Source organism: Podarcis filfolensis (assembly GCF_964270895.1).
Source record: "Podarcis filfolensis genome assembly, chromosome: 17".
NCBI classification, from domain to species: domain Eukaryota; kingdom Metazoa; phylum Chordata; class Lepidosauria; order Squamata; family Lacertidae; genus Podarcis; species Podarcis filfolensis.
The window spans coordinates 3994546-4021767 of record NC_139621.1 but is presented as its reverse complement, the minus strand read 5'-3'; the positions used below and the strand labels follow the sequence as shown (position 1 = coordinate 4021767).

The 27222-nt window shown below is 47.9% G+C and overlaps 1 protein-coding gene across 4 annotated transcripts; it reads right to left on the bottom strand.

Annotated features, from left to right (window-relative positions):
- Positions 1-984: 984 nt before the first annotated feature.
- Positions 985-27013, bottom strand: SRPK3 (SRSF protein kinase 3). Of its 4 annotated transcripts, XM_083592517.1 has the most exons (17): positions 26868-26978; positions 26514-26601; positions 23161-23297; positions 22503-22611; positions 21203-21290; positions 18530-18617; positions 17102-17208; positions 16157-16322; positions 14670-14695; positions 12724-12795; positions 10778-10931; positions 9736-10014; positions 8879-8976; positions 8041-8148; positions 5278-5347; positions 4985-5077; positions 985-3215 (listed from the first exon to the last, which is right to left on the bottom strand). In XM_083592517.1, exons 1-17 carry the CDS (start codon positions 26908-26910, stop codon positions 3031-3033), a joined length of 1911 nt encoding a protein of 636 aa, XP_083448643.1. In that variant the 5' UTR covers positions 26911-26978; the 3' UTR covers positions 985-3030. The 4 variants fall into 4 exon arrangements, with proteins under 4 accessions (XP_083448643.1, XP_083448645.1, XP_083448644.1 ...); XM_083592519.1 differs by lacking the exon at positions 12724-12795 and having other exon boundaries at positions 26868-27013; XM_083592518.1 differs by lacking the exons at positions 26514-26601; positions 26868-26978 and adding an exon at positions 23693-24017.
- Between the last annotated feature and the right edge of the window lie 209 nt (positions 27014-27222).

The following is a 27222-nucleotide window of genomic DNA, read 5'->3' as shown; positions in this document are numbered from 1 at the left end:
GTTTTCCTTTGTCTACAGGTGCACATCCCTTTGTTCCAACACAGTACAGAAAGACACACTTAATTTTCAATGGATTTTGTGAATGCCAAAGAGAATGGTGATATAAAAGCAAAATTCTGCAAGCAGCATGACTTCTGCTGCTGCTAGCAGTGGGGAGCACTAAAGAGCTGCAGCCCACTAATGCTTTGCCCCCAATCAAGCACTGCCTAGACTTAAAATCCCATCTTTACAGTCAGGGACTAGAAACATGCACTCCAGGGCAGCAGGAGAGGTCTATACAGAAAGCAACTTCCTGGTAAATGGTTAGGTTCATGCAGACCTTGCTGAGCTGTCTTGGGTGTGGTAAATTTCAGGCCCACAGGCTGGATGTGGCACTCTAGTCCTCCAGAACTCTCCACCAGGCTGCATCCCATACCAGACCTGCTCTGTCCTTGAGTGCTTTTGCCCAGCTGGAATGTGTCCCTGGAACTGCAATAATGGCTCATGTGTCTGGCTGTAGAGGTGTGTATGTAGAAACTTCTGACTTCACACAGGTGCAGTAGGTGACAGTCCACCTAAGGTAAGAGTCACATCGGTTGCTCTGTCAACTTTGCCTCTGACTCCCTGCGCTGCTTCCAGCCCAGCCCTTGGAAGTGTGTGTGGCCCTGGGCTGGGAGAGGCTCCCCATCCCTGGTGTATTGGGCACCTTCTAAGTTTGCTTTTTCTTTTACAACACGGGGCTGATATTTCTCAAGGTGCGTTTTGTTCTGAACTTCCATTCTACTCTGTGGCAGTGTGAACTTTTACCACCACCCTCCCTCCATAGCACTGCACACCCAAGATATCAATCCCAGAAGGGAAGTAGAAGAACAACTTTCCTTAGAGGGAGTAACTCTAACCCCTTTCCCCTCACAGGAGTTGAGAACCTGATCCTCAAGAGGTTCTCCTCCAGTGTGGTCTTCCTAAACCCAACTTTGTCCTTAGAAAGGAGGAGGAGGCAGAGGCTATTGCAAACATTTTAATGAAAAGTCTTGAACTCAAATCCCTGGAACAGTAGAAGGGCCTTCAAAACACACACACACACAAACACACACACACTCCCCAACATGGGCAACACCCTAATGCAAGGGCAGGGTTTCTTGTTCCAGAGACTGCAGTGCAAGGCAACAGTATTGCTTCCCTCTCCCGATGCCCAGTTCTCTTGCACCACAACTTTGGTTTAAAGACACCAGTCTTGGGCAGCACTGTGACCAGTTGTCTGCCATACCTAGGAGGCTTCCCCAACACCACCTCCCCGTTTATAGTATGAGGCTGCAGAATGCAAGAGCCAACCACAACTCTGGGTTCCAGTGCTATAGCCATGGGACAGGCATCAGAACTTGGGACTTTGGGTTTAAGCCTAGCTCCACACATCTTTTTCCTCCTCCTGTTCTGTGTCTTTCCTCTGGTTGTGGTTCCTCCTTTTCTGAACCCAAAATGTTTTGGGGAAAATGCTACAGGGGCACTCCCACACCATTCAATCTTTCACCACGAACAGTAGATAAGCTTCTTCCTAAAGGCACAAAAGTAGCTTGGAACAGTGTCAAGCTTTTTGGAGCAGCTACACTCTGCCTTATAATAATGAAAACTGACCACAGGTAGCAAAAGTGTCAGGAAACGTGGGGGGGGGGGGGAGAGCAGGAGCTGTAGTAGCAGTTTGAGAGAGCAACAATGCCAGCCGTTCCAAAATACGCATTGTGGGGAGTAGTAGGTGGGTAAAGACACACACACACACACACACCTAGCTTGCTTTCTCCCACCAGCTAGGGTAGTGGGTGAAATTCAGTATGATTCCCATTCACCTCAAACTGGAGTGAAAAAGGAAACAGAGGCAAAATAGGACTAAAAGACAATTAGAAATGGGGGAGAAGAGACTTCACAACATACAAAAAAACCCAGCTATTGAAAGCTGCCCTTAGAGACTTTCCCTTTGCAAAAATCTTTCCTTAGCAATGACAAGGGTTAGAAACTTGTTTGTTTAAAAAACTTCTGAGATTCTTAGAATACCAAATTTGTGAGCAACTCCTGGCTAAAGTAAAGCATGTTAAGGGCCATGACCCATGCCTAGGCAGCAGGGGAAAGGACTCACAAAGGACTCTTGGGGTAGAGGAGGGGCCCATTTATTCAACTCTTAACCACAAAGTTGCTGGCAGAAACCTGCCTGCAAATGCCTGTGAAGTGCAGAGACATCAGCCAAGCCAGAAAAACGAATTTTCACCCCCACTGCCTATACATTTCTACTGCTTCCTGCATCAGCTACCTTCTCTCATTCCCTCCAAAGAGTGCCACGGCTGGACCTCCAGCCCACGGTCATGTCACTTTGCACACATTCATTGTCACTTTTCCTGCAATTCATTGGCATGGAAATTTGGACAGGGTAGGGGCACCAGCCAGGACCTGCCGCGTCTCTCTGCCACCCCACAAAGAGCTGCCCTTCCCAGCTTTCTTGCTAGAACATCCACACACTTCTTCCTTTTCATCATTCACACTCTGCTCACATACTGAGCCTCTCGCAAACCCACACATGCTGGGAGCTTCACAGCCACTCTCTTTGCCCACCAGTTAGAAACGATGGGGAGCAGAGGGCAGGGGGAGAAACTGGCAAGGAAGTACCACAATGAATTCTTAAAAGTCAAACCGCATCAGTCAAGGATACATGGAGATGGTGGCCATGGAGACCTCCCAAGAAGGCAACTTCTAGGAAAAGAGTCAGCAAGGGATTGTGGGAATCTTCTGGCTGTGCTTCAGAAATGACCACAGAGTGAACCTGGCTCCTGAGTTCCAGTCCTGCTTTACAGTTCCCCCTTCCCCACTGTGATCAGCCAGAGAGAAGAGCCTCTTGCCTCCAGTCCTGCAATGCAGTCCACTTAGGGGAGGAGCTGGGGGAGACAGCCTTCCCCCCCCCCGCCCGTCAACTCCAGTGATGGGACCAGGTCCGTGCCAGGGAAATCTTGTGCAGGCGAGAAGACTGCTTCCTTCAAGCAACCAGTCCGTCTGGACTTCTGCCTGGCCTTAAGAGTTGAGCCACGGATGCTCCAGGCACTGGGAGGCTGTAGTGCGTTCTTCTGGGATGTATTCCATCATGGGCAAGAGGAAGTCCGTGAACTGGGCTGCTTGCTCGAGGGGCCACTCATATTTCTCCACCAGGACCTCGTACAGGCCCCAGTGCTTGAGATTCTTAATGTGGCGCAGTTCCCCTGGGGAAGGAAGGAGGACAAAAAGGGCAAGGTTGGTGGAGAGGCCCCATCTCGGGCTGTGTGTACTTTGCGCTGGAGGAAAGTAAAATGAAGTGAAAATTCTGCACCAAGGAAAACCAAACTCGTGCCTGGTTTATCTCTTATTTTGTGAAATTAATTCTGGGCCTGGCTAGTCATGGGGATAGGCAAAGAGTTATTGAACAGTGGGCATTATAGTCAACAGGCATTGCTCACACACTCTAAAGCTGTGTTGTCACAGCTACAAGGGCTAGAAACTTTCACCTCAGGAAGTGGAACATGATGCCCAAAGCCACGTTCAGCTTCTATGCTCCTGAGATCTCAGCGTACAATCCCAATCCAGGCCAGCCGCCTGTTCCAAAGTTAGACAGACTACATGGAAAACACACACCTCTTCTGAAAAGAACATGCAATGTGGCCCTGGGACCATCCTGCATAAGCCCCAATCATCACATTTTACCTCTTAATATATTGTCATAGAGGTGCTTGGTGGGGGAAAGAGTGCCCAGAGTGGTGGTAGTTATGCTATTAATCCCACCCTGCTGCTGTATAACTGACAGCACACCCACACTGCATCTCTTGGGGAGAGGCCCAGCCTCCCAGAAGTGAAAGCATTAATATGATCAAAACGGGCATTTAATATGCAGTAAACAGAGTGTGCAGTAAACTTCTAGATCCTGTACCCTTTGTGGGTCTTCATGCTGTTTCTCTCTGTGGAGCAGGAAAAGTATGTAATTAGTAGAAGCTGGCTAAACTGTAGGAGCTTCCTCCAATGTAGTGCCCGTTCATTTTCCCACAGCAGCTAAAAAAGGGTGCCCCAAAGCAGGGCATGAAGGTAGCAGCCCTCTTGACTCAGCGTCTTGTACTCTGAGGCTCCATTTAGCTACCATTGATAGACCTCTCCTCCATCTAATGGTCCTCAACATCATCAGTGGCCAGATTCATTGAATGAGAAGCAATTGGGCAAAGAGAGAAAAAGAACAGACAGGTGGACACAGCAAAAAAGGCATGCAGAAACAACAACAGTCCCAAATCACTACCCAGATACTCTTAGTACTGATGACAAAGGTTGAGGGACCACAGAGTTCTGCAATGCAGCGAACACTCTTGTACCCTAATGAAGAAGGACAAAAGACTAGCTGTCCATGGCTGTTTGTAAGTGCCCACCTGAAACCTGTGAACCTTGTCTAGCTAAAGAAGACGAGGTGAAGTGGCTGCCAGAGATGGCAGGTGTGGGTGACAGACAGACTGAAAGTGCAGAGTACATCCCACTGAGAAGTTGGGCAAGTCCAAATGAACAAAAGTTGTTCCACATGACTTGGAACGGAGAATGTGGGCTGCACTTAAACGACCAGCCACTTGCGGAAGAGGCTGCTTGTGCATGCAGGTAGCCTGATTCTGGACACCCCAGACAACAAATGCTGTGACCTTCATGACATTTACCACTGGCAGGGTAGGCAGAACCTATTAATGACCCCCCAGAAATGTTGACATGTTCCCAGCCTTAGGTTTCACCACAAACCTGTTTTTTTTCTGGCCAAAATCTCAGCTGCCGAACAACTTCTTTCCTTCCAGTGGTCATGATCACACCGTTCCTTCAGCTTCTTGTTGTCAACTTCTCTTACACACATGCTCTCCCCACCCCTCACAATTCCTCCTGACAGCCTCTGAGCATGATACGGATGTGTTGTGGAAGCATCCACTTGGAACAACATCCTCGCAACCCAGAGAGGCTACATTCCCCAACTTACCTCTCCTGTTGAAGTACTCGCGCGAATAGCGCCCGGAAAGAGCAAAGTGCGGAGGGATATCGCCTAGTAACTCAACAATGTGGGCAATATGATCTGAAAAGGAAAAGAGGAGGGAACATCAGGGTCTGCGTGTCCCAGTCTCTCCCCCTTCCAGAGTTCCAGCAGGCCTCTTGTGAAATTCTGGCATCAACAATGCCTCCAGATTAGAGCACAGAGAGAGATTTAAGCCCAGCTGGCTAGGCAGGCCTCTTACACAGCATCCTCATTTGGCTCAACCAGTGAGAGCTCTTTACCTTCATCCCTGGTATAGTCCTCGCCCGAGTGTGGTTCAAAGAGGTAATCGCCAGTAGCCAGCTCAAATGCCTGTCAAAGAAAGAGAATCATCAGGTTATGCAGTTAAGGCAGGGGTGGCCCGTCCCATTTCACCACATGAATGGGCTGCCCTCTGCCAGACCCACATGCAGTGTTCCACAAGCCCTTGCTGCTTGAGTTCGCTACCCCAGAGGGGGGAAGACGAGTGGCAATGCTGTGCACTGGAACACCTCCCTCACGTCGAAACCTGTTGAGGGTGGTGTTCTGATGGCGACGGAAGCAGTGGGGCAGGCAGAGTGCTGCCTCCTGCACCTTTTCCACCTAAGGCAGATGCTTCATGGGTGGGCTGGCTCTCAGTTAAGAAATCTCTCCTCTTCCCCATGGCCCGTTGTGACTTTTCAGATCAGCTAAATATCAGGACCTAGGTGGTTCTGCATGCCAGTGCCAACCTCTGGCCAAAGGTGGGAACTACCGTATTTTTCGCCCCATAGGACGCACCTAGTTTTTTTTTTTGGGGGGGGGGAATAAAGAAAAAAATATATTTCCCCCCCCAGGCACGGGGCTGGCACGGGGGAAGCCCGAGCTTCTCCTGACCCCAGCCCCCAGAACAGCCTGCTATCCGCAAGCCTAGGGAGCCGCGCCAGTCTCCCCAGGCTTGCGGACAGCTGTGTGAAGCCCGCACGCTCTTCAGCGCACCCGAGGCTTCGGAATGCAGGCAGCTCTGCGCAACCCTCCGGCTTCGCGCCGGGCTCCGGAGGGTTGCGCAGAGCTTCCTGAAGCCTGGAGAGCGAGAGCCTCTTGCTCTCCAGGCTTCAGCGAAAGCCTGTATTTGCCCCATAGGACGCACACACATTTCCCCTTCATTTTTGGAGGGGAAAAAGTGCGTCCTATAGGGCGAAAAATACGGTACATGGAAGCCAGTCAGGCCAGCAAGGAAGGCTAAGTCCAAGGCCTGAAATGCTCATGTGGTATTGCCTGACCCTCTCGAGAAGGTTTTTCAGCTGGCGTACTCACTGGTCTAAGAAGCAAAGGGAATCATCTGCTGCGCATGCGCATGAGCACATGCACACACACACACCCTGGCATGAAAACTTGGCAGAACCAATGACTGACATCTGAATATTTGTTCTATCATGTATCATGTATCAAACTTCAGAACAGAGAAGGAGCCTAGTGTGTGAGGGTCTTGCAGGGCTGGCTTATTCGTCACACAGAGTCATGTAGAATCCGCGTTATCAGCTTTTACCGCGTGCTGATATTAAGATGTTGGTGCAAAGAAATTGTGGATTTTACATATTATATATGTGTATATGTCTGTGTATCCCAAGCAGCTTAAACTTTTTCTTTTCCGGCAACTGCACCAGCTTTGGAGGAAACTTCACTGAAAGCAATCGTGCAGGAATGACTTAATTGCATGACAAAAACATCACAAGGAGCCATTTTAAAGAAGCCTCAGTGTGGACGATCTGTGAGACGGGCAAGCCAGACTTTTCCCCAAGCCACGTCCCCCTGCCCACACTCAGTGTGCTATATGACATCAGGTTGGGGGGGCCGGTAAAGATGCAGCTGCAAAGGGACGGTCAGGAAGCTTAAAGTGCATTTCCGATTGTTCCAGCGGGGCTTGTATTCAGCGCCTCTTAAATTTAAAGCCAAATGGGTTCCTCTCAGGAGCCCCAGAGCTGCTGGGTGGAGCCGGGTCCCTGCCAAAATCCACGCTTCCTTTGCCCAGGCAGACTGATTTCAAAAGAAGCATAAAATGGCAAAGCACAGGAAGGGCAAAGGTCAGAAGCATAAAGTTTCTAAAGAGTGTGTTTGGTTCAAGTACTTGTTTTGTGTTAGGATTTTAAATGTGTGGCTATTAGACTGTAAGTAGCGCTGGCAAGAAAGGAAGTATATTTATATCTCATTAACCACCTAACATTCAGCTCATCCTGGCACACAGCCACACAAGTAAAGCCTGCAAAGGAAGTGTGAGGTATCTTGACAAATAGCAGTCACTACACTGACAAAAGGGAAGGCCTGGTTTTTAGTAGGGTAGGAGAGCTAAAAATAATGCCAAAATATTTCACATCTGGCAACCAATACGCCCCTTTCGTTTCAGATAGTACACAGGTAGATGAGTCTAAAAAGCCTGGGACATAATTTTCATGGCCCCCTCGCGACTATGGTGGCTCATTTACCAGAAGTAATGTATTTAGCGTTAACTCTGGAAGTGTATACTCAATTCCGACAAAACAAAGCCTTGCATAGCCAAACCAGGAGGCTTAGTTTGGTCCGAACCCAGAAAGCCTCAGGGAAGGACCTTGCTGCTTTTCAGCAGAAGAGCTTGAGAGGAGCCTTGCTGGATCACACCAAAGACTCATCGAGTTCGGCATCCTGTCTCCCGCAGCAGCCCTTCAGATACCTCCGAGGAACCCGTAAGAAGGGCATGAGTGCAACAGCTCCCTCCTGCTTTAGCTCCCTGGCCACAAGTATTAATTTGAGGCATTAAGCTGGAAGTTCCATATGAACATTGTGACTGACAGTCAGGTGCCTTTGCGATTCAGTGCACGGTCAGCAAGACCCCACATTGCCCATCTCCAGGTTTGGACTCGCCAGAATAAAAGAATATGCTTAACCAATGGCGAGATGGTGACCACATTTGTGGACATGTTTTTTAGTTGAAAACCCCAAACGACATCGAGCTCCACCACCACCACCACCAGAATATGGCACAAGAAGCAGAAGGAGCCCCGTGAACCTACCATGCATGCTGTGCTCCAGATATCAGCAGGAGTGCTGTAGATGGCACCAATTAGCACCTCCAGTGCCCGGTATTGGCGAGTCTGAATGTCCTCCGTGAAATGTTTGTGCTGAGGAAATTGAGAGTGTGAGGAACATCCCTGTGACATACCTATGTATGTACGGACATGCTCTCTTGCGCATATGTGCACACATAGAACCCACATCCCATGCTTCCTTCAACAGCTGCCCTGTGGGCCAATCCAGTGTGTGTCCCCCATCATGACAACCATTTCCTAAGCCAGAGCATATATGCGCTGCTCACCAAAAGCAGAGCCCTAGTTAACCCCACATGTACCTTCCAAAAGGCAGACCACTGCCACCATCGCCACTCCTTACTAAATCCCATGTATTTTTTCCTCCTTGGCAGCTTTCCCCAAGACACCAATCAATTTACTCCCTATATGGAGCCCTCATTTAATTTTTTTAAGAACCTTAAAAGCTGGACATGTTGAAATTATAAACACATCAATATGTTTGCTGCCTTCCACTGAAGCTTGAGATGCTCAGAATCTTTTCAATTGAAGAAAAGACATGTGTGTGTGTGGGGGGGGTGCTCTTCTCTTTTAAATTTCCACAGCACAATAATTAAAAATTGAAGCAAAAACTGTGTAGAGTATAAATGCAGAAATACACATTACGTGGGAAATACAGGGTGCCCATAGCTTCAAGTCCCCGAACAGCCCACATGCCCCCAGTCTCTTCTGTGCAGCCACCACATTCCACTCCCCATGCGACAGACAGCCCCACCAGATCGGCTCCCTTCAGGAGGTGTGAGCAACATGCGCTCCAATAACTCACCACCCAGCAGGCATTTCCCAGATCTGCTATCTTCACTCTGATTTTGTCTGCATTTTGAGGTTCCAAGGGGTTCACCAGGAATTCAGAGGTACCAAAAGCTGCAGAGGCAGTCCAGGGCAGGGAATCAGGTGAAAAACAAACAAAACAGTCCTTCAAAGGCCACTTTTATGGGACATCCACAGATGCTGAAGGGGTGGTAAGCAATTGGTTTAGCCTAACAGTTGTGCTATTCAAATTTAACCACTCAACTGGCCAGCTAAACCAGGTGAGGGTAGTCGATGGGTCTCCACCCCTGGTGAGTTAGGAACTTCCCCTGCATGCAAAGACAGACTCCAGCAGATTGAGTGGACGAGACCAAGAGTGGATACAGCAGTCAATAAGGCAGTTTCTGCATGTGCTGAAGAGGGAAGTGAGGGGCAGATGGGGCTCGTCAACATAAGAAGGTAGCCTATCTAAAAGGAAACTCTGATCCTAAACTTTCACCGGCTTGCAGGATATTTTCAGGAGAAGAAAAAGCTAAGGAGTAAACCCTACACAAATCTGGAATGGAGTCCCTAAGATGGCCGGATGGCACCCTATACACCTCCTTCCAGCAACTCCTGCAGCCAGAATGACCTAAACTCAGAAGGAGGATACGCAACAGTGACTAATACAGACACACAGGTGATTCTCCTTAAAATTAATTATTTGGAGTGATAAGACTGAAGGGTGCCTCAAATTTTAATTAAGTAGAATGGTTTGCCTCTGCTATCACAACTTGAGAGAAAGCTGGCCAAAGGGAGAGTCAGCTTTTGGGCGTTTGGGCCTACATGGCTCCTTTGTCATTTTGCCCCTGTAAACCCATGAGAGATACTCACTGCTGGGGGAGAGAAGCCCTCCACGCTCCCGCTGGTTAGAGACACCTGACATGGCTGAGCCAGAGAAGAGGGACCCTGAGAAGCCGGAGGTTGCTGAGTCAGGGCTGAAATGGCGACTGGCTGTGCCAGGTGGAGAGTGCCCGTTGCAGCTGTCATAGGCATTGTGTGTGTAGAAACCAGAAGACGATGTCAGACTCTGGGGGCTGCAAGCGAGAGAGCCCCCTGAGGGCTCTGTCCCCCCAGCTGTGGAGACCATGATGGGGGCTCCGCCAGGCAGGTCTACAGAAGAAGAAAGAGGAGGGTCAGGGTTTCCTGGTATCATAAAAAAGTGTGCTGTGAACAGCACTGATTGAAAAGGAGAAAGAGAGTTGCATTATATGTTTCTGAAGGGAGAGGCATGGGGAAAGGGCACCAAAAAGGTAAGAATCAGGAGGTGACTACATCCCATTTCAAGAGTCAGGATGTAAAATGTTCAAAAATAAACCTATTTACTGCAAGGCAACTGGGCCCACTTTGCTGCTTCTTGCTAGCATTGGGGAGAAACAAACCATCACCCCTGGGCTTAACATTACATTTCAACCAGGGACTGAGTTGCCATTTGTTTTGCTCCAAACAAACCACAATGATAAACCAATATTCGTTCCTAGCTTACTAGTCACGGGTTGCTTAGAGTAAGATCCCTGGTTCAGACAGAACGTTAAGCCAGCGGCCTTCATTTCCTCCATGCGCTAGGAAGGAGGAGAAAAACAGCCTAGACAGGTACATTCACAATAAAACGTTAACTATGGTTTATTCCGATGGCACGTGAAATGGACCAATGTAAATGCCAGGGACAAACAACAGGCAATCTAAATGCAAGAATACAAGTGTAGGGGAGGCAGTGAAGGGGCACACGCTCAAATATTTTAAGCTGCCCTAAAGGGTGTGAGAGCAAGTATGCAAAGATTGGGGGGGGGGGGGCGGTTTGTCAAGCCTCCAGACCTGACCACACAAGAGAACCAGCTGCACCCAACAACAGCTGACTTCCCTCTCCCAACCTCACCTGGATCTGCTGTGGGCTCGCTGGCATCTCCTGCTGCCAGGGTCGCCAGTTCCTCCAGCTGCTGAAGGTCCCGGAGCCGTTCTGCCAGGAGCTGACTTTGTCGTTTCTGCTTCCTCTTCAGTTTCTTCCGCTTGTTCTTCGAAAGCTTCCCATTCTGGGAGATGAGATGACCCCATGTCACAGCCCTGTTACTTACAATTCCAGGGCTGCATGGGAAAGTGAGCGGGGGTTGGGGGAGAGCATGCAAAGGAGCCACATGGCAGGCCCTGAAGTTTGGGGTAGAGAAGGGGAGAAGGAGAAGGAACAAACCAAGGGAATCACCAGGAAGCATCTCAAAGTGTCAGTGGGCAGTGCCAGAACCCCAAAACAGCGGGGTGCAATTTCACAGCAAAACACACAGCTTGCAAGAGAGTAGTTGTGTGCAAACAAATGGGGGTGGGCAAAGGATGAATGAGGAGGAAGATGTAGCAAGAAGAAGAAGAAAGGCATTACATATCTGTAAGAGCAGATGCAAGAGCAAGTGAGCAAATGAGGCCTAGTGGTCAGCCTGTTTCTGGTTACAAATGGGGACTTTCCTAACTGAAATGCTACCCCAAACAAAATAATTTCTGCCACACAAAAACTAGCATGTCGAGGAAGAAGGCAAGATGGACAAGGCCCTTCCCCCCCAAACATTAAGTTTTCTATGTGCAGTTATTTATTTATGCAGGAACATTTTACTCAAGTGAGCACCCACCTCAGTGGTATGGCTCAAACACCTCACTGAACACTAGTCCTACAAGGAAACAAGGACTTGTGTAAAGGCACAAGCCAAATGTAAGGGGAGGGTCAGAATGAGGAGGGGCTGAGGCCTGCAAGGGCTGGGCCTATAAAAAAGCTGGGCCAGACCCACTGCAGAAGAGAGTGGTCCCTCACTGATAATATATTTAGGGGTGTCAAGAAAATTGTGCACAATTCAAATATTGGGGCCCAACGTCTGCTGTGATCCTGCAAAGCATCGGTGTGTGTGTGTGTGTGTGTGTGTGTGTGAGAGAGAGAGAGAGAGAGAGAGAGAGAGAGAGAGAGAGAGAGAGAGAGAGAGATTCTGGGTGGCTTGCAGGCATTGTAGCTCTTAAATCCCAACACCCGCCCCACAATCAATTATAGTGTTGGGAGGGACCCTGAGGGTCATCTAGTCCAACCCCCTGCACTGCAGGAATCTCAACTAAAGCATCCATAACAGATGGCCACCCAGCCTCTAAAAACCTTAACTTTACTTGGGTATTTGCAACTGGGCTTCCCTAAGGCACCTCACTGCTTTCTAAAGCAGTGCTTCCAAGAGCACCATTAACAGCCCTACCCATTAACAACCAATTCTCTTTCCTTCTGCGCATGGCTGATTGCATTGTTTATCCCACTGTGATGACTACAGCAGCCAATGACTAATGATCTCTCAATGTGGGGAATCAAAATGGGAGAAATACTGTAATACAGCCAGAAGTGAACAGAAGTGAAGTGAATAGGAACAACAGAAATGAAAGAAAGTCAGCACCACCTATTAATTGCAAATAAGATGCATCTGGGAGGGAAAAGAGGGACTCTGAAGGAATAATAAGGGGAAATAAATAAGGGTGTTTTTTTAAAAAAAATGAACAGAATGAGTTTGGAGAGATTAAGGAATGGAACTGCCCAACGTTGGATGGACCACATTATCAGTTAAAAAATAAATGGAAGAAAATAAAGAAACTACCAATGGAATGAATCTGTGAGAATAAAGGAACAGCCTTACTTTGGAAGGAAAGTAATGATCTGGCTGTGCCATTTTACCATGCAGCCCTCAGAGGGTGGCCATGGGCCACTCTGGACTTCTGCCCCAAAAGGCTTAGCCACCCCTGTAGTAAAATGTCTTGGGTTAGGCCTGGCTGGGTTAAAGCAAAAGTAGGTGCAGGAACAAATAAATGACGTACAGAAACAAGGGTGTGCTCGGTGGCAGAAGCATGAACTCCAGAGAACACACACAAGGCATGAAGGGCGTGCAACTGGGAATGAGAAGACAAAGAAACCATAATGGGTGTGTGAGAGGACACCATCTTGCACTTCCACAAGCAAAAAGGGATGCAAATCTCTCTCTCTGTGTGTGATGATATATGCAAACTGGTGTTTTTAAGGTGGAAAAATAAAGCAGGCAGATGGGTGGGCAAAATAAACAACTAAATGCTATAGGATGAGCATATGAATTATGACCCTTTGTCTTTCCAGCAAAGCTGAGCAACAACCAATGCCCTATCCAGCACTAACACAACAGAACAGCAGGAATAACAATGGGGCAGCAGCAACAGCAAGAACCGAGTCAGGAATTATGCGATTTTAAGGAAAGATTTTTATCTACATGCAAGCCCATAAACCTGTATTGGCTGATTACCATCACACATCCTTTTAAAAGTGTTTGTTTTGTTCTTGTTTTTATTATGTATTTAATGTTTTATTTTTATGCTGTGAACTCCCCTGAGGTCTTTGGATGAAGAGTGGTATACAAATTTAATAATAAAATAAATAATAATATTCTATCCCCTTCACATGTGCACCTAGAAGTCACGTTACAACATACTGGCATCATGGCACTTGGGATATGGACTCATCTGTACAGAAAATGCAAGGAGGGAACAAGTCAAAATACACAAGGCTCTGCTGCATTAACCAAAGAACTTCTATCTTGTAGCAGCTTTGTGTCTGGTAAGAAAGCAAGTGGTCAAGCTGGTTGCATTTCCTCTTGGCTGGCTTCTGATGGACTATCAAAAAAGAACTGGCTTGCTTGATTTCTCTAAGGCTAGCTGTAAGATGTGGTTTCCCTGGTCCAAAACTCTCTCCTTTTTTGTGTTCACACTTGCATGCCTTCTTGTCCCCCTTACTGGCACAGGCAGAATCGAGAGTGCATTGTCCCTGCTTGGGATTTGCTACATAAAGGCCAAAGAGAAAAACCCAAAGAAGTGTGACAGGCAGCACAGGTAAGCAAAGAGTGTCCACAGAAGAGAGTGCAAAGTCTTTGGAAATCATCAGATGGCTTTTACAAGTTGAAGTGCTATCTTGGAAAAGTGGACAAGAGCCAGTCCTCAGCCAGTCCCAACATGGGGACATTTCAGAAATGAGGAATCAAATCTGGTACACTTTTCTGGGATAATCTGTCTATCTATCAAATGTGTGTGCTACATGAAAATGAAAACTGAATTTGCAATGCTGTCTCTGCCTTATTTGTGTACGTTATGTTTCCCATGAACACTTCTGCCCTTCTTTGAAGTGACACGACTGGAACCAGGCAGGCACAATGACTGGAACACGGGGAACTGCCTTAGAGCAGGTTGGACTATTTTGTGCTTCCAGCTCAGTATCAGCTTTTCCGCTTGGCAGCAGCTCCCTGGACCTTTTCCATCATCTGCTAAACATTCCATTTAATGGGAGATGCCAGGGACTGACTTCTGCATAGCATGTGCTTTTCTGCTGAGCTGTGAGCCCTCACAAAGAGAGGATTAGGCCAATGCACAGGTGCATTCTCACACTGCAGGGCAGTGAGTGCCACAGTTAAATTAACTGTGTGCCACACAGAACAAAGTACAACCCACACAAGGCTGTGAAGCTCTTGCCTCTCTCTGCACTTTGTTTTTGTATCCAGTAAAGGCTGCAGACATCTCTGGCACATGTGAAAAATTGTCTGTGGCTGGGTCCTGTTAAGCCTGGACTGTTGGTAAATACAGGTGTGACCATGAGAATCTTGTATGCGAATTGCAAAACAGGGGGCAGGGGGAGGCCCATCCATCCACACAAGGCCACAGAATACAGCAACAATAATAATTACCAATTCTAAACTTAGTTTTTCCACCACCTTTGAAAGGGGTAGTGGCACCAAGAGGAGACTTACCAGGCTCTCCTGGGGTGCAGAGCTGACTGAGGGAAGAGGTGCACAGATGGAGTGAGGAGAGAAAAGAGGGAGAGAAAGAGACAGAAATGATTCCCAGAATCCAACAGCCAGGAAGTCTAAGGCAAACAAACAACAATCAGTAACGCTGTGAAGATAAATATAGGGGAGAGGATGTGGGAGGCAGCCAAGCTCCCTAGTGAGGGTGGATTGACATTCTAGGCCATGGCTGGTAGTCCATGGCCCACAGAGTGATGTTGTGATTCTTGCCCTCTCCTTTCCTCCCATCAATCATCCTGCTTGGTCTTGAATGTGCAGTCACCACTTCTGGAGATCCTTAGCACAGTCTGAGTTCCTGTGCAAATACTCCTTAGCGCTGCTCTCTAAACCTCCACCTCTAACTTGCCATGCCGACTGCGGTTGATGGGAGCTGGTGTCCAACATTATCTGGAGGGTCACAGGTTCCTTATCCATGGCCTTCTGTGACACACAGCCGTGGCCTTCTGTGACAAGTAGGGAGACTGGGGAGAGCTGCTCTACTCAATTATGTGCATGCACACACGCACTCTTCCTGCACTATGTTTAAGGCTGCTGTCTGGAGATCAGCAACTGCACCAGCCGGGTCCTCCATCTGCTGAGTCAGAGAGGCAAGAGTCTGGGTGGGAAAAGTGATGGCAAGAGCGGTGCAACTTCCTGACAATTCAGTTGCAAAGGGAGAGTGCAGGTTATATCCAACTCAGTTATATTAACAGAGCTATGCTTCAGTTAGGTCCATTATTTTCAGTGGATCTACTCTTGAGTAGGATTAACATAGGAAGCAACCCTGTGTGTATGCCTGCAATCTCCGTATTAAAGTAGTAAATAAACAGTAAATAGTTGCCAACTAGGGGCCTAGCCTTTCATGAACCACTGTAGCTTCAATTTTTCTGCACATCTTCCCAGTTGACTCTCCTCTATCCCACTCCACAATTCAGTCAAAGTTTTTCCTGTTTTATGCTTTGCCAAGGATTCCCTGGACAATTTGATTTATTTAGCATCGCTATACTTGTATTATTGGCTCTCTCCCTACTACTCTGATTCCTGCAATCAAACTTCACCCATATGTCTTGTAGGGTTGGGCAATACTTGGTTGTCAACACTGCGATATATCACCAGCTAAACATCGCAATAGACCGATAATAATCATGATGTATGTAATAAGGATGGAACGATGTAGAGGTGTCTTGGGTATTCACTGGGTATTTAAAATTTAGTCACAGTTCAGTAAATGCAAACACAGGCACTACTACACTAAAATTAGTTATTAAGTTAATTGGAAAGAGATGCTTCCTTGACTTCTTGCTAAAGTCTCTAACTTTTCCACTTGCCAACCCCTGGTCTTGCCTGTCTAACGTAGGCGGGAGAATGGAGCCGGGGATTACCCTCTTCCTTCTAAAGAAGATGTGCCACTATAAAGATTAAAAGAACATGGGGAGGATGTGACTATTTACCTGCAGAGCCAGAGGGGGGCGGGGCCCCAGCTTGCTGCCAAACAGTGGCCTCAGCTGCCAGGCGGCGCACGTAACTCTCATCTACACACAGCAGGATGTTCTCTGGCTTTATGTCTGTGTGGATTATTTTGCACTTCGTGTGGAGGTAGTCGAGGCCCTGCAATACCTGGGAAGGGAGATGCATGATCAGATGGGAGAATTCAAGGGTTTCCGAGTACAGAGGTTGTGGTATCAGGAACTACAGAGCTTATACTGGGAACCTCAGAGCCCGGAACTTTGTTAACTACCATGGATCGGGTGCATGTGCCCAAGATACAGAATCCTCTTCAAGAGCGGAAGGACGCGTGTGCAATATCAGCCTCTAGATAGAACTAGATTTGGGCATGACTGCCTTAGGCCCCAGCCTCTCTTCAACAAATAGACGCATCCTCGTCTGTTCACCTGAATCCCCTCCCATCAAGATGGATGATTTTAGTCTAACCTTCACCGCAATGGTCTAGCTCATTGCTTCCCAAACCGAGGTTTCCAGCTGTTTGTGGACTACAACTCCCATCATCCCTAACTAGCAGGACCACCCGTCAGGGATGATGGGAATTATAGTTCAAAAACAGCTGGAGACCCAAGTTTGGGAAACACTGGTCTAGCTTTCCATATGCAGAGACTGGAGTTTTCTTTTCTTTCATGGAAAGCAATACAACATGCAATACCCCACTGGTGGTCTAAAACTATACTCCAGAAAGAACTCAATGATATGATACCCCCATCCCCAACATACAGACACCTTCATTTCTGCTCAAGTCGTGTGGCTTGTTTGATTCAACCTCCCAGTGATTTTGAATATAATACAAGTAACCTAAATCTAAGCAGCCTAAATAAAGAAGGGTTGAAATGATCCTGATGTTACAAACAGATCCCAACTGGATTTAAAATAAATCCACTCTTTACCTGGCGGAGGATGCTCTTGACGCAGGGTATAGGAAGTCCCTGGTAGTTGGACTTGATGATCCATTTCAATAATTGGTGTCCTAAAACCTCAAGGACCATGCAGACATCTGGGCAGAGGTCGAGTCAAGGAGACACAGTTAGCTAAAATGATTTTCCTAGGTCTGAGTGATGTATCAGAACACTATGACAACCCTCATTTTCCCCATATTACTAATGTGGTGTTTTTAATGTCTTAAAATCAGATATGGAAGAGAAACTGTGCCAGTGTTCAGTGAGGAGGAGAACACTGAATACAGATGTTTTGAGACATTCACCTATTGACAACTGGCCACTGTGTGAAAACCATGCAACTTTCCACATGACCACAAAACTGGGATTCCTTTCCGGAACATCTCATTCAATAGCAGGAGTAGCATTATCTGCAGGGAATGACTGCATGCTTGCTGCTTTGTGTCTAATTAAATAAGGTAGATGTTGTGGACTGAAACTCCCACCATCCTTGACAACTGGCCATGCCAGCTGAGGCTTGTGGGAGCACACAGCCAGAACACAGAAACAGAACTATTCATTAAATGTGGCAGGGAATTGTAGAGCACAGGTAGCCTTGCTGGCTTTTCCCATGTCCTCACCTATTTACCATTTATTTTTTAAGAGGCTACATGAGAACGCCTACGAAAAATGGAATAGCAATGAGCACAGCCACCAATTTTTATTTTTAAGCTATCAAAAAGTCAGTGTGTGTGTGTGTGTCTGCATACTGGAGAAGGTTCTGGTCATCATCAGAAGTGTCACAGCTACTAGCCAATAGATTCCTTCGACGCTGAACAGCTACAGTAAATGCAACATTCCAAACACCCATCATGGGGGGAGAGGAAAAACACCTTCCCAGCAAAAATAAATTGCAATTCATCTCAGGCCAATGTATGATTCTTTTCCGACAGTGACATGACCTGGAGGGTGTAGCCTAACAACAGTTGTGCCTCTGTCCAACAATAAAACAATCATCTGAAGCAGACTGCAACTGTTTATGTCCATCCTCATCGGCCTGATCCAAACAGAAAGTTCATTGCTTGCTTCAACTGTCTCTGGACTGTATCATGTCATATAGCAGGAGGCAGAATGCAGGACTGAACGCTCCCCCGCAGAAAAAACATTCCTGAGCATACAAAACCAGGTTGCAAGATCAACTTTCTGCTGAATATGCTAACTTTTTATCTGTATGAAGAATTTGGTACTGCTCTTTGAATGTTTCCCCAACAAAACAACCACACCATTCTGGTCTAAGAAGTAGCAGAGAAAGCTTTGTCCTGACCTAGACATTCACCCAAGAGATACCTTCAGAAACCATACTTTTGGAAATCAATAGTGGCTCCTAACAATCTGAACAGGAGCACCTATGGTTTGCTGGGCCTGCTTGTGGAAGGATACGGACACCATTGATCCCTGAGATCTTGAAGTCATCAATCAACTGGACAATGTTCTCACGCTTGGGGTCACAGGGATCAGAGTCTCGCACCTGGAAAGTAAAAAAAAGGGGGGAAATGACACATCCTAGATCAGAGTCATCAACAGAAGCCCTTGGGTCAAAATGGCCCACCCTCCCCAGTTGCCAACCTAGAGATAAAAATGCAGAGATATAGCATCTGTGGTAAATAACTTGTTAGCAGGACACTCTAGCAGGCGGATCCTTCCAAGAAACCTTGATATTGGCCAGGCTTCTGATCCAACCAAATCCTTCTAATTGAAATCCCACCACCCACCTTGAAGGAAGATGTGTGGGGCTTATGTGGCTGGAGGTGAAGTATGGCATGCTTAAATACTCCCTAGAAATAAAAAAGGCCCCGTGTGAAGAATGGGTAGGTTACAATAGAATCTCTGCTAATACTCAAAGCGTAGCGAGCTTTTATTAATGTGAGGGAGTCCAATGCCTCACTGCACTATGAAGTAGTACAATCCCAATCATACTTAAAAAAAAAATTCTCAGGGTTTATAGTGGTACCTCGGGTTAAGTACTTAATTCGTTCCGGAGGTCCGTACTTAACCTGAAACTGTTCTTAACCTGAATCACCACTTTAGCTAATGGGGCCTCCTGCTGCTGCCATGCCGCCGGAACACGATTTCTGTTCTCATCCTGAAGCAAAGTTCTTAACCTAAAGCACTATTTCTGGGTTAGTGGAGTCTGTAACCTGAAGCGTATGTAACCTGACGAGGTACCACTGTATATCCCACCTGATCCACTCAAAGAGATTTACAATCTAAATAAAAACATTATAGAAAAGGGGGGGAAATTAGTAAAACCACAAAGCAGTCCAAAAAGGACTTTAAAAACCCTAAAGGCAGAACCAGCATAAAGAGTGATAAGTCTCCAAAAGCTCCCTGGAATAAAACTGCCTTTGTTTGCCTATCCACAAGTGAGCAATGATAGAGCCAGGCAAACCATCCTTGGGAGGCTGTTTTAAATCATAGATGTCACAGCTGAAAAAACCCCCAACTTGGGTACACTTCCACTGTATTTCTGATGTCAGGGGCCATGGGTATAGCCAGAATTTTTGTCAGCGGGGCCAGGACTTTTTTTAGGGGGGCAGAAATGACATGATTGGTCAGTTAATTAAATATTTCTATTCATTACTTGATGGGGGGGAGCTGTCCCCCTTGGCTATGCCCATGGCAAGGGCTCCCCTATAGCCGGGCATCAGAAGTTGAATCAAATTGTCAAATCCATTATTATTTCCAAACAATATTCCACAAAGAAACACTGTTTAGAATAGGGAAATAGTGTATTTGTGTGGGATGGGGAAGAAGGAATGTTTATTAGGAATCTACCGTATTTTTCGCTCTATAACACGCACCAGACCATAACACACACATAGTTTTTAGAGGAGGAAAACAAGAAAAAACATATTCTAAACGAAATAGTGGATATATGATTTTTGTGGTTCATGCTGTGGCCACAGACATGTGATCTGACAGTGAGTTTGGAGTAGCCCAGTGCAAAAATCCTGAGGATCCATGCTTTGTAACCACGGAGGAGGGAAGGAAGGGGAACCATGGATCCTCTGCTCACGACTGCAGCAGATCCCCCCCGCCACCTGCAGGCATTCGCTCCATAACACGCACAGACATTTCCCCTTACTTTCTAGGAGGAAAAAAGTGAGCGTTATGGTGCAAAAAATACGGTACTTCAAATGTCAGAGTAGCAAACCAAACTCTCTGCTCCGAGTTGGTAGCTGCGAGTCGGCTCTCCTGTAGACAAGTACTTTTCACGTTGCTCTAAGGCAGCCTTTCTTAACAGTGTTAGAAACTGAGATATTAAGGCTAGAAGCTAAATGGCACCTTAAACCTGGTTTATGGACGCAACAATGAAATGTCTAGGCACGCTTTTTTTAGAACAAGAACACAAAGCTAAAAATGAATGAACTGCAACTAAAATATTACGTTCCTTTTTCACATGGTCTAGTCCTTCCCCTGCCCACCCCCCCTAATATTCTTCAGAGGGTCTCTCTCTTCTCTAATCTTCAGAGAGTAGCTGGAAGTGGGGAGGCAGAAAAGGGTCCTCCTTTCCTTCCACTCTGCAGTTTTAATCTGAAATCTTTGGGGCAGTACTGCGCCCAGAGCTCAGAAACTGCTTGCGCTAATGAAATTCCCTGTCACAAAATATGTCTAAAACAATGGGAGTTTTGAACACTGTTTCTCAATCCGGGATGCCCTCCAGACATATTGGACTGCAATTCTCATGAGTCCTTACCAGCACCCAGTGTTTGCTGGGGCTGATGGAAGTTGTAGTCCAGGTCATATGGAGAGAAACAGATTAGATTGGCTAAGGGAACAGAAGACACTGTGTCTGACAGCAAAGGGTGGGATCTAGATAGTAAACAGAGCAAATGGATCCAGGGTAGGGGTGCTTCATCTACTCCAAGCCAAGGCTGTCCAAGGGATCAGATAAAATAATAAAGAGTGCCATGCACATGAGCACCGGTAGTTTATGGCTCAGGGCTCCCAAGCAGAAGGGGTTCCAAGTATGCCAAAATGACACAAACTTCCTCTCCTTTTATTTAATCACTACTCCTTCTACAGGGCCCCCAGAACTGGAGGACAACTCACACATTTCAGCAGCTTTATCTCATCCACGGCTGTCTCTGTATAGTGCACAGCGCTCTTCACCACTTTGAGGGCCACAAAACGCTTCCGCCTTGCGGGGGGAGGGGGGAGACAGAGAAGAAAAGGACTGGTTAGTCCTGGCTCCCCCTTTCCACTTTTTGTTTTAAATTTTGCCCCCCACTTTGCAATCTCCACAGGAGCATCAAGACTTCTCAGATAAAACAAGTTAAGGACATAGTAGTGATTACAAAATAATAACAAATTCATAAAAGCAAAGTGGGAATACTTAACGATTTACGCAGTAGGAAACAGCAAGTTCCTCTGCTATTAAGACACTTGACTACCATGCCCACCCTTCTCCTTGTCCCCCACACACTCAGGGACCCCCCCACCATCCCCATGGGTCTTCCCAGGGTCTGTGAACACAGATTTGGCAATCCCTTTATGCCCATCAATTATTTTGTACTTAACAATCAGCAGCCTGGTAAGAAAGGCTGAGTTTCTGCCCCCACCCCATTGCCTCTTACTGAAGACGTTGGCTACTTTGGAATACCTAATTACAGGTAAAAAGCTGCAATCCTGTGAATAACCTCTGGATTTGCATTTCCAACCTTATCAGTCCTCCTGCTAAGGACCTAGACTAGGTAAAATGATCACAATGTGTGGTTCCAAAGGCTCAAATGGGCTTTTGTGCAAACTAATAACTATGATGACAACAAGTTTAAATTTAAGCAAGCTTCTAGTCCTCAAGAGCAGCAGAACAATCATGACCATATAAGCCCTCAGCACATTCCTCTCTTTTTCTTCTCCTTGCTAGGAATCTACAGTACAGTCATACCTCGGGCTGAATGTGCTTCAGGTTGAGCGTTTTCAAGTTACGCTCCGCGGTGACCCAGAAGTAGCAGAGCGCGTTACTTCCGGGTTTCGCCACTTGCGCAGACGCTCAAAATGACGTCACGCGCATGTGTGAAAGTGGCGAATCGCAACCAGCGCACGCGCAGACGTGGGTTGCGTTTGCTTCAGAATGCGAACGGGGCTCCGGAACGGATCCCATTCGCATCCAGAGGTACCACTGTATATGGTATAAAAATCACTTCCTGAGTATTTCCATTTCCCTTAATTCTTCCTCCCTTATTTCTTGCTTCACATAGCCTCCCTTTGTTGCTCCATAATCTGGCCAGTTAGAAAACGCTGCCTTTGATTTTTCCATTTTTCAGGAAAGTGAAGTCCATTGTACTAGCCTTCACTCCTTAATTCTCTGGTAGGGGACAGAAATGAAGCCTCCCCACCCTGCCATACTCACTGAATGTCCCAACAAAGCCAGACAGTCGAAAAGTGCCCCCAGCCGAGTTTCCGCACCACATGGTAGCGCCCGTTGAACAGGTCCCCAATCTTTACCGGGTAATACCCACCTAGCAAGGCACAAGGGGAGGACAGGTTAATTATACCAGTTGCCAGAGTCACAGAGAACACCCCCATCCTGGCCCAGCACAATTGCCACCCTGGACCATGGTGCACCTAGCGCTGGGGTGGGTTACTTCTGGCCCAACAGCATTTGGAGGACTACAGATCCCATCAGCCTCAGCCAACCTGGCCAAAGGTCAGGGATTGTGGGAGCTGTAGTTCAACAGCATTGGAAGGTTTCTCACTCATGTTCTAGTACTGCATGTGGGCAATTTCTAAAGACATTGAACAGTTTTGTTGTTATTCTTTAGGGGCATAGAAGAGTGCTCTGCTGGACCAGACCAAGGGTCTAGCTCTCTGGGTTGTCTTGCTGGAAACAAGAGCAACTTTAGAAGCTCAACAAGCAGAGGGTATGAAAGCAATGCAGTCTTCCTTTGTTTATCAGCTCTCAGCACCTGGTACTGCCCACCTCGCTTACAATTCCGAACAGAAAGCCCCTTATCTGCCCCAGCTTGGGGGAAGAATAGCTTGCCCCACTCCCCACATTGCCCAAATACCTCGGCAGTAATCTCGGGGGTCCTCTTGTTCCTCATCATCAGATCCCAGCTGCCCTCCTCCGATCACAGCAGGGAAAGGCAGGGGGGGTACTGGAGGGGTGCTTGGAGCCTCATCTGAGCAGGAGGGACTCAGTGGCCTGGAAGAGTTGGGGGGGCAGGGGGGAGAAAGAGAGACTTGTCAGGGGCATCTCAATTCCCAATGATGTCATTTACTTTTTAATTCATGTTTATCCTGCTTCTGTAAGCAGCTGTTTATCCTTTGCCTGCTTCCAACCTGAGAGTCACCTCTGGAGAGGACGAACCACATGGGCATTAATTCTCACCCCCCCCAACAGAAAGTTTAAGGAACTGTAACTTTTATTTGCTCATATTCTTAAACCTCCCATCTCCCACTCTGTCAAAATTCAGAGAGTAAGCTCCTCAGGGCAGGGACCTCTCTTTTAGGTTTATATCGTTTTGTAAAACGCCATGCACATCAATGGCACAATAAAATAACAACACCACCCTCCTTTCACAATAATTTTAGACATACCTACTGCCTCCTAGTCCCTCTTGCATCGTTTCCCCCATCTCCAAAGATACACAGGGAAGCGATTCGGAGTGGCCAAGCATAAAATGAAATTAGCTGGCACCCTTTTCTCTGCTGATCTTCTAGTTCTTGTCAAAGGAAGGTGTGTATTTGGGGGGAGGGCAAGGGGAGAAGACCTGCTCTGTTCCTGACGCCTTCCCCAGGGAGAAGATACTCCTCAGAGCAAAGTTCCCAGATCTGGGCGGGAGCTGCTGATTCTGGCGTGAAAGCCAGGCTGGAGTGACGGGCCCTGGGATGGAGACAGAAGACTGCCTCAGCAAAGCATGCCGGCAGCTGGGCACCTTATCTGTCCACATGCTCCCCTCCTTAGTAAAAGAGGAATTAATACCTTGTGAGCTCAGAACCCTCCTCCCCGCCAGAGCCCAAATGTGCACAGAGACATCAGAGGCGGGCGGGGGGTTAAAAATAGCCCCATGGCCCCCGGCAGCTGCCGCCCAGGATGGGAATGGAATCTGGGCGAGGGAAGCGGGATGAGACCGGCCAGGGGAAGCGGCCAGCCCTGCATGGCCTGGGCCTAGCTCACCAGGAGGCCCCAGGTCCAGACCAAACCGCGGCAGATGCTCTCTCTCAAGGCTGGCTGCTCTCCCATGGAAAAGAAACTAAAAGCTCCCTAGAATGGGAGGGGAGTTTTAGCACAGTTTTGCCGTAGCTTGCTAGTTTCCTATGTGGACATACTTTTTTTTATTTAATCGTGTAAATCCCATCTGCAATCTAAATCAGCACAGCAAGATGATCTAGGCCTGGGGTCAGCAAACTTTTCCAGCAGGGGGCCGGTCCACTGTCCCTCAGACCTTGTGGGGGGCCGGACTACATTTTGGGAGAAAAAATGAATGAATTCCTATGCCCCACAAATAACCCAGAGATGCATTTTAAATAAAAGCACACACTCTACTCATGTAAAAACACGCTGATTCCTGGACCGTCCACGGGCTGGATTTGGAAGGCGATTGGGCCGGATCCGGCGCCCAGGCCTTAGCTTGCCTACCCATGATCTAGGTTCCCCACAGAACCAAACAACCTTTTTTTTTCCTTTGTTGCATCTGACTCAGATTCGGAACCAACCTTCTCCAAAGGCACCAAGAAAAAGATATTGTACATCCACCCAGTAACCTACAGCACCATTTCCAGCCCCCATGGATGGGGCTTCCAGGAAGCCTCATTCCTCTAAAAAGGCCTCAGCACCAGCACTACTCCTTTAGCAGTCACACTTTTAAGTGGCACTCCCCTTAAAAAGGGAAGACAATAAACTCAATTTCACAGGCACGCTTGGTGGGGACATGGGAGAGGGCCTTCTCGGTGGTGGCTGCTCCCAGACTTGGGAATTCCCTACCTGGTGAAGCTAGACTGGCTCCCTCCTTGTTGTCCTTGCACTGCCAGGTGAAGACCTCCTTGTTTCAACAGGCTTTTGGGAACCGCTGGGATGTTTTTATTGTAACTATCTATATTTTTAATAAATCTGTTTTATAAATTGTTTTACTTTTATTAATGTTTAATAAGTTTTCCCCATGTCTTTTAGCTGTTTCTATTTTATCCGTAACTCACTTTGCGTCCCGGTTTGGGAAAAAGGCAGGATATACATAAAATAATAGTAATAATAATAATAATTTCAGATGATGGCAGGAATTACCTTATCTCAGGGGAGCCTTCCCTCTCCTGGTGCCCTCCAGATGTTGTTGGACTCGTAACTCCCATCAGCCCCAAGGAATGATGGAAGTAGAAGCCCAACAACATATTGAGGGATCCAGCTTGGTTCACTTGTTCGAGTCATCTGGACTTATTAGTCTGTCACAGCCATCCTGTTGCAAAAGGCACCCAATCCACGTTTATGAACTGAGGCCTCTTAAAAGCCTAACACACTTATCATGGCACAGGCTTTTGTCTAGGCAACAACAACGAGCAAAAACCGAAGCTCCTTACTCCCGGAAGCTCACAATAAAATTCATTGTTGAAGAGGTAAAGGTCCTCAAGTGAGCAAACACAGCCACTCCTACTCAGGTTTTGCCTTGAAGACTGGGGGTTGAGCCTTCATCATCAGAAAGCTGAATTACTTTCTAGACCAGCTCTCCTGACTGCTTTACATGTCAATGCAGCAATGTAGAAGCGCTCCTGTGTTTTAAGTTGTAGCAGAAGCTTTATCATCATTTTTCCCCCTTGCCAGAGAAATGGAAATCATAACCATGATTTGGTCTTCTCAACACCCAAATTACTTGCAGTCAAACTGCCTCCACTTAATTACATTTAAGATTATATATAGCGTTATACCTGTGATGGACATTCACACATGCAAACTATGCAATCTTCCAGAGACAAAGGCGTGTTATGAAACTGACCGATTTCCTGAAATTTCCACCCTCCAAACACTAAAAGTCGCTTACACGTGCACAGGTGCCACTGGCGTTCTTGCAGCCTGAAGGCTGGCAGCGGAGAGCCTGCACGGGCTCCCCCGAAAAGCGGGGCGCTTTAGGCATTGATACCCGTGTTGGCCCGTCCACTCAAGCCACGATTCCGAACATGCACGTGTGAATCTGCCCTGAGAAGGCGCAGCCAGCCCCGCACTCCCCCTTGCGGCTTCCCCAGCACCTGTTCCGCAAACCTGCCCCCCCAAGTCATGCCGGCTTCCTCTAAACGGGGAGGACCCCCCCCCCACCCGAGAGCTGCAGTTTCCAGAAGCAGGACCTCTCGCCCGCATTCAGCTCCGACGGGGCAGGGTCGCTCCTGCCGCCGCCCTCCCCCCGAGGTAAGATGCACTGGGCGCCCCACTCACCCCGTGGGGGTCTCGCTCTCTGCCTGCGGAGCCGGGGGCGCCTTCTCCTTCTTGTGCTTCTTCTTTTTGCCGCGGCCGTTCCCCGGGCCTGAGGGATGCGAGGGAGGAGAATGAGCGCTCCGCCTGCAAAAGTTTCCTAGGCAAGCTTGCAAATGGCAGCAGCAGCAGCAGCAGCAGCAGGGACCGACCGTGCAAGAGGAAAGCCCCCCTGCCGCCGCCGCCGCCCCCTCTGCACCTGCCTCCGCCGCCCCCTCTTTTCTCCCCATGCAACTGCCTCCCCCACCCAGGATTTATCTGCAGCCCCCATGCACGCGCCCCCCAGCCTTGAAGGGCAGCCGCGCGCCCCCTCTTTACCTTTCTTGCCGCTCATGGCCCCCCCAGCCCCTGTGAGCTCCATCCAGGCTCCGGGATGCCCCTTGCGCCTGCGTGGCCCGTCCCCTTCCCAACCGCACCAGCTGCTTCTGCTCCACCACGTGAGGCTGGCGGGGAGGAGGCTGAGCGCCCTCTGGGCCTGCCCCTCCGTGGGGTGGGGGGCGGGAGAGAGAGAGAGAGAGAGAGAGAGAAAAGGCGAGGCAGAAGGCAGTTTTGTGCTTTTAAAAAGCAAGTTTCCTAAAGGTCTGAGTGACAGGTGCTAGATACAAACATACATGCATATACTGTGTATATATATGGGGGGAGGGGCGCTAATCAGCTCAGTCTTCTTCATCAT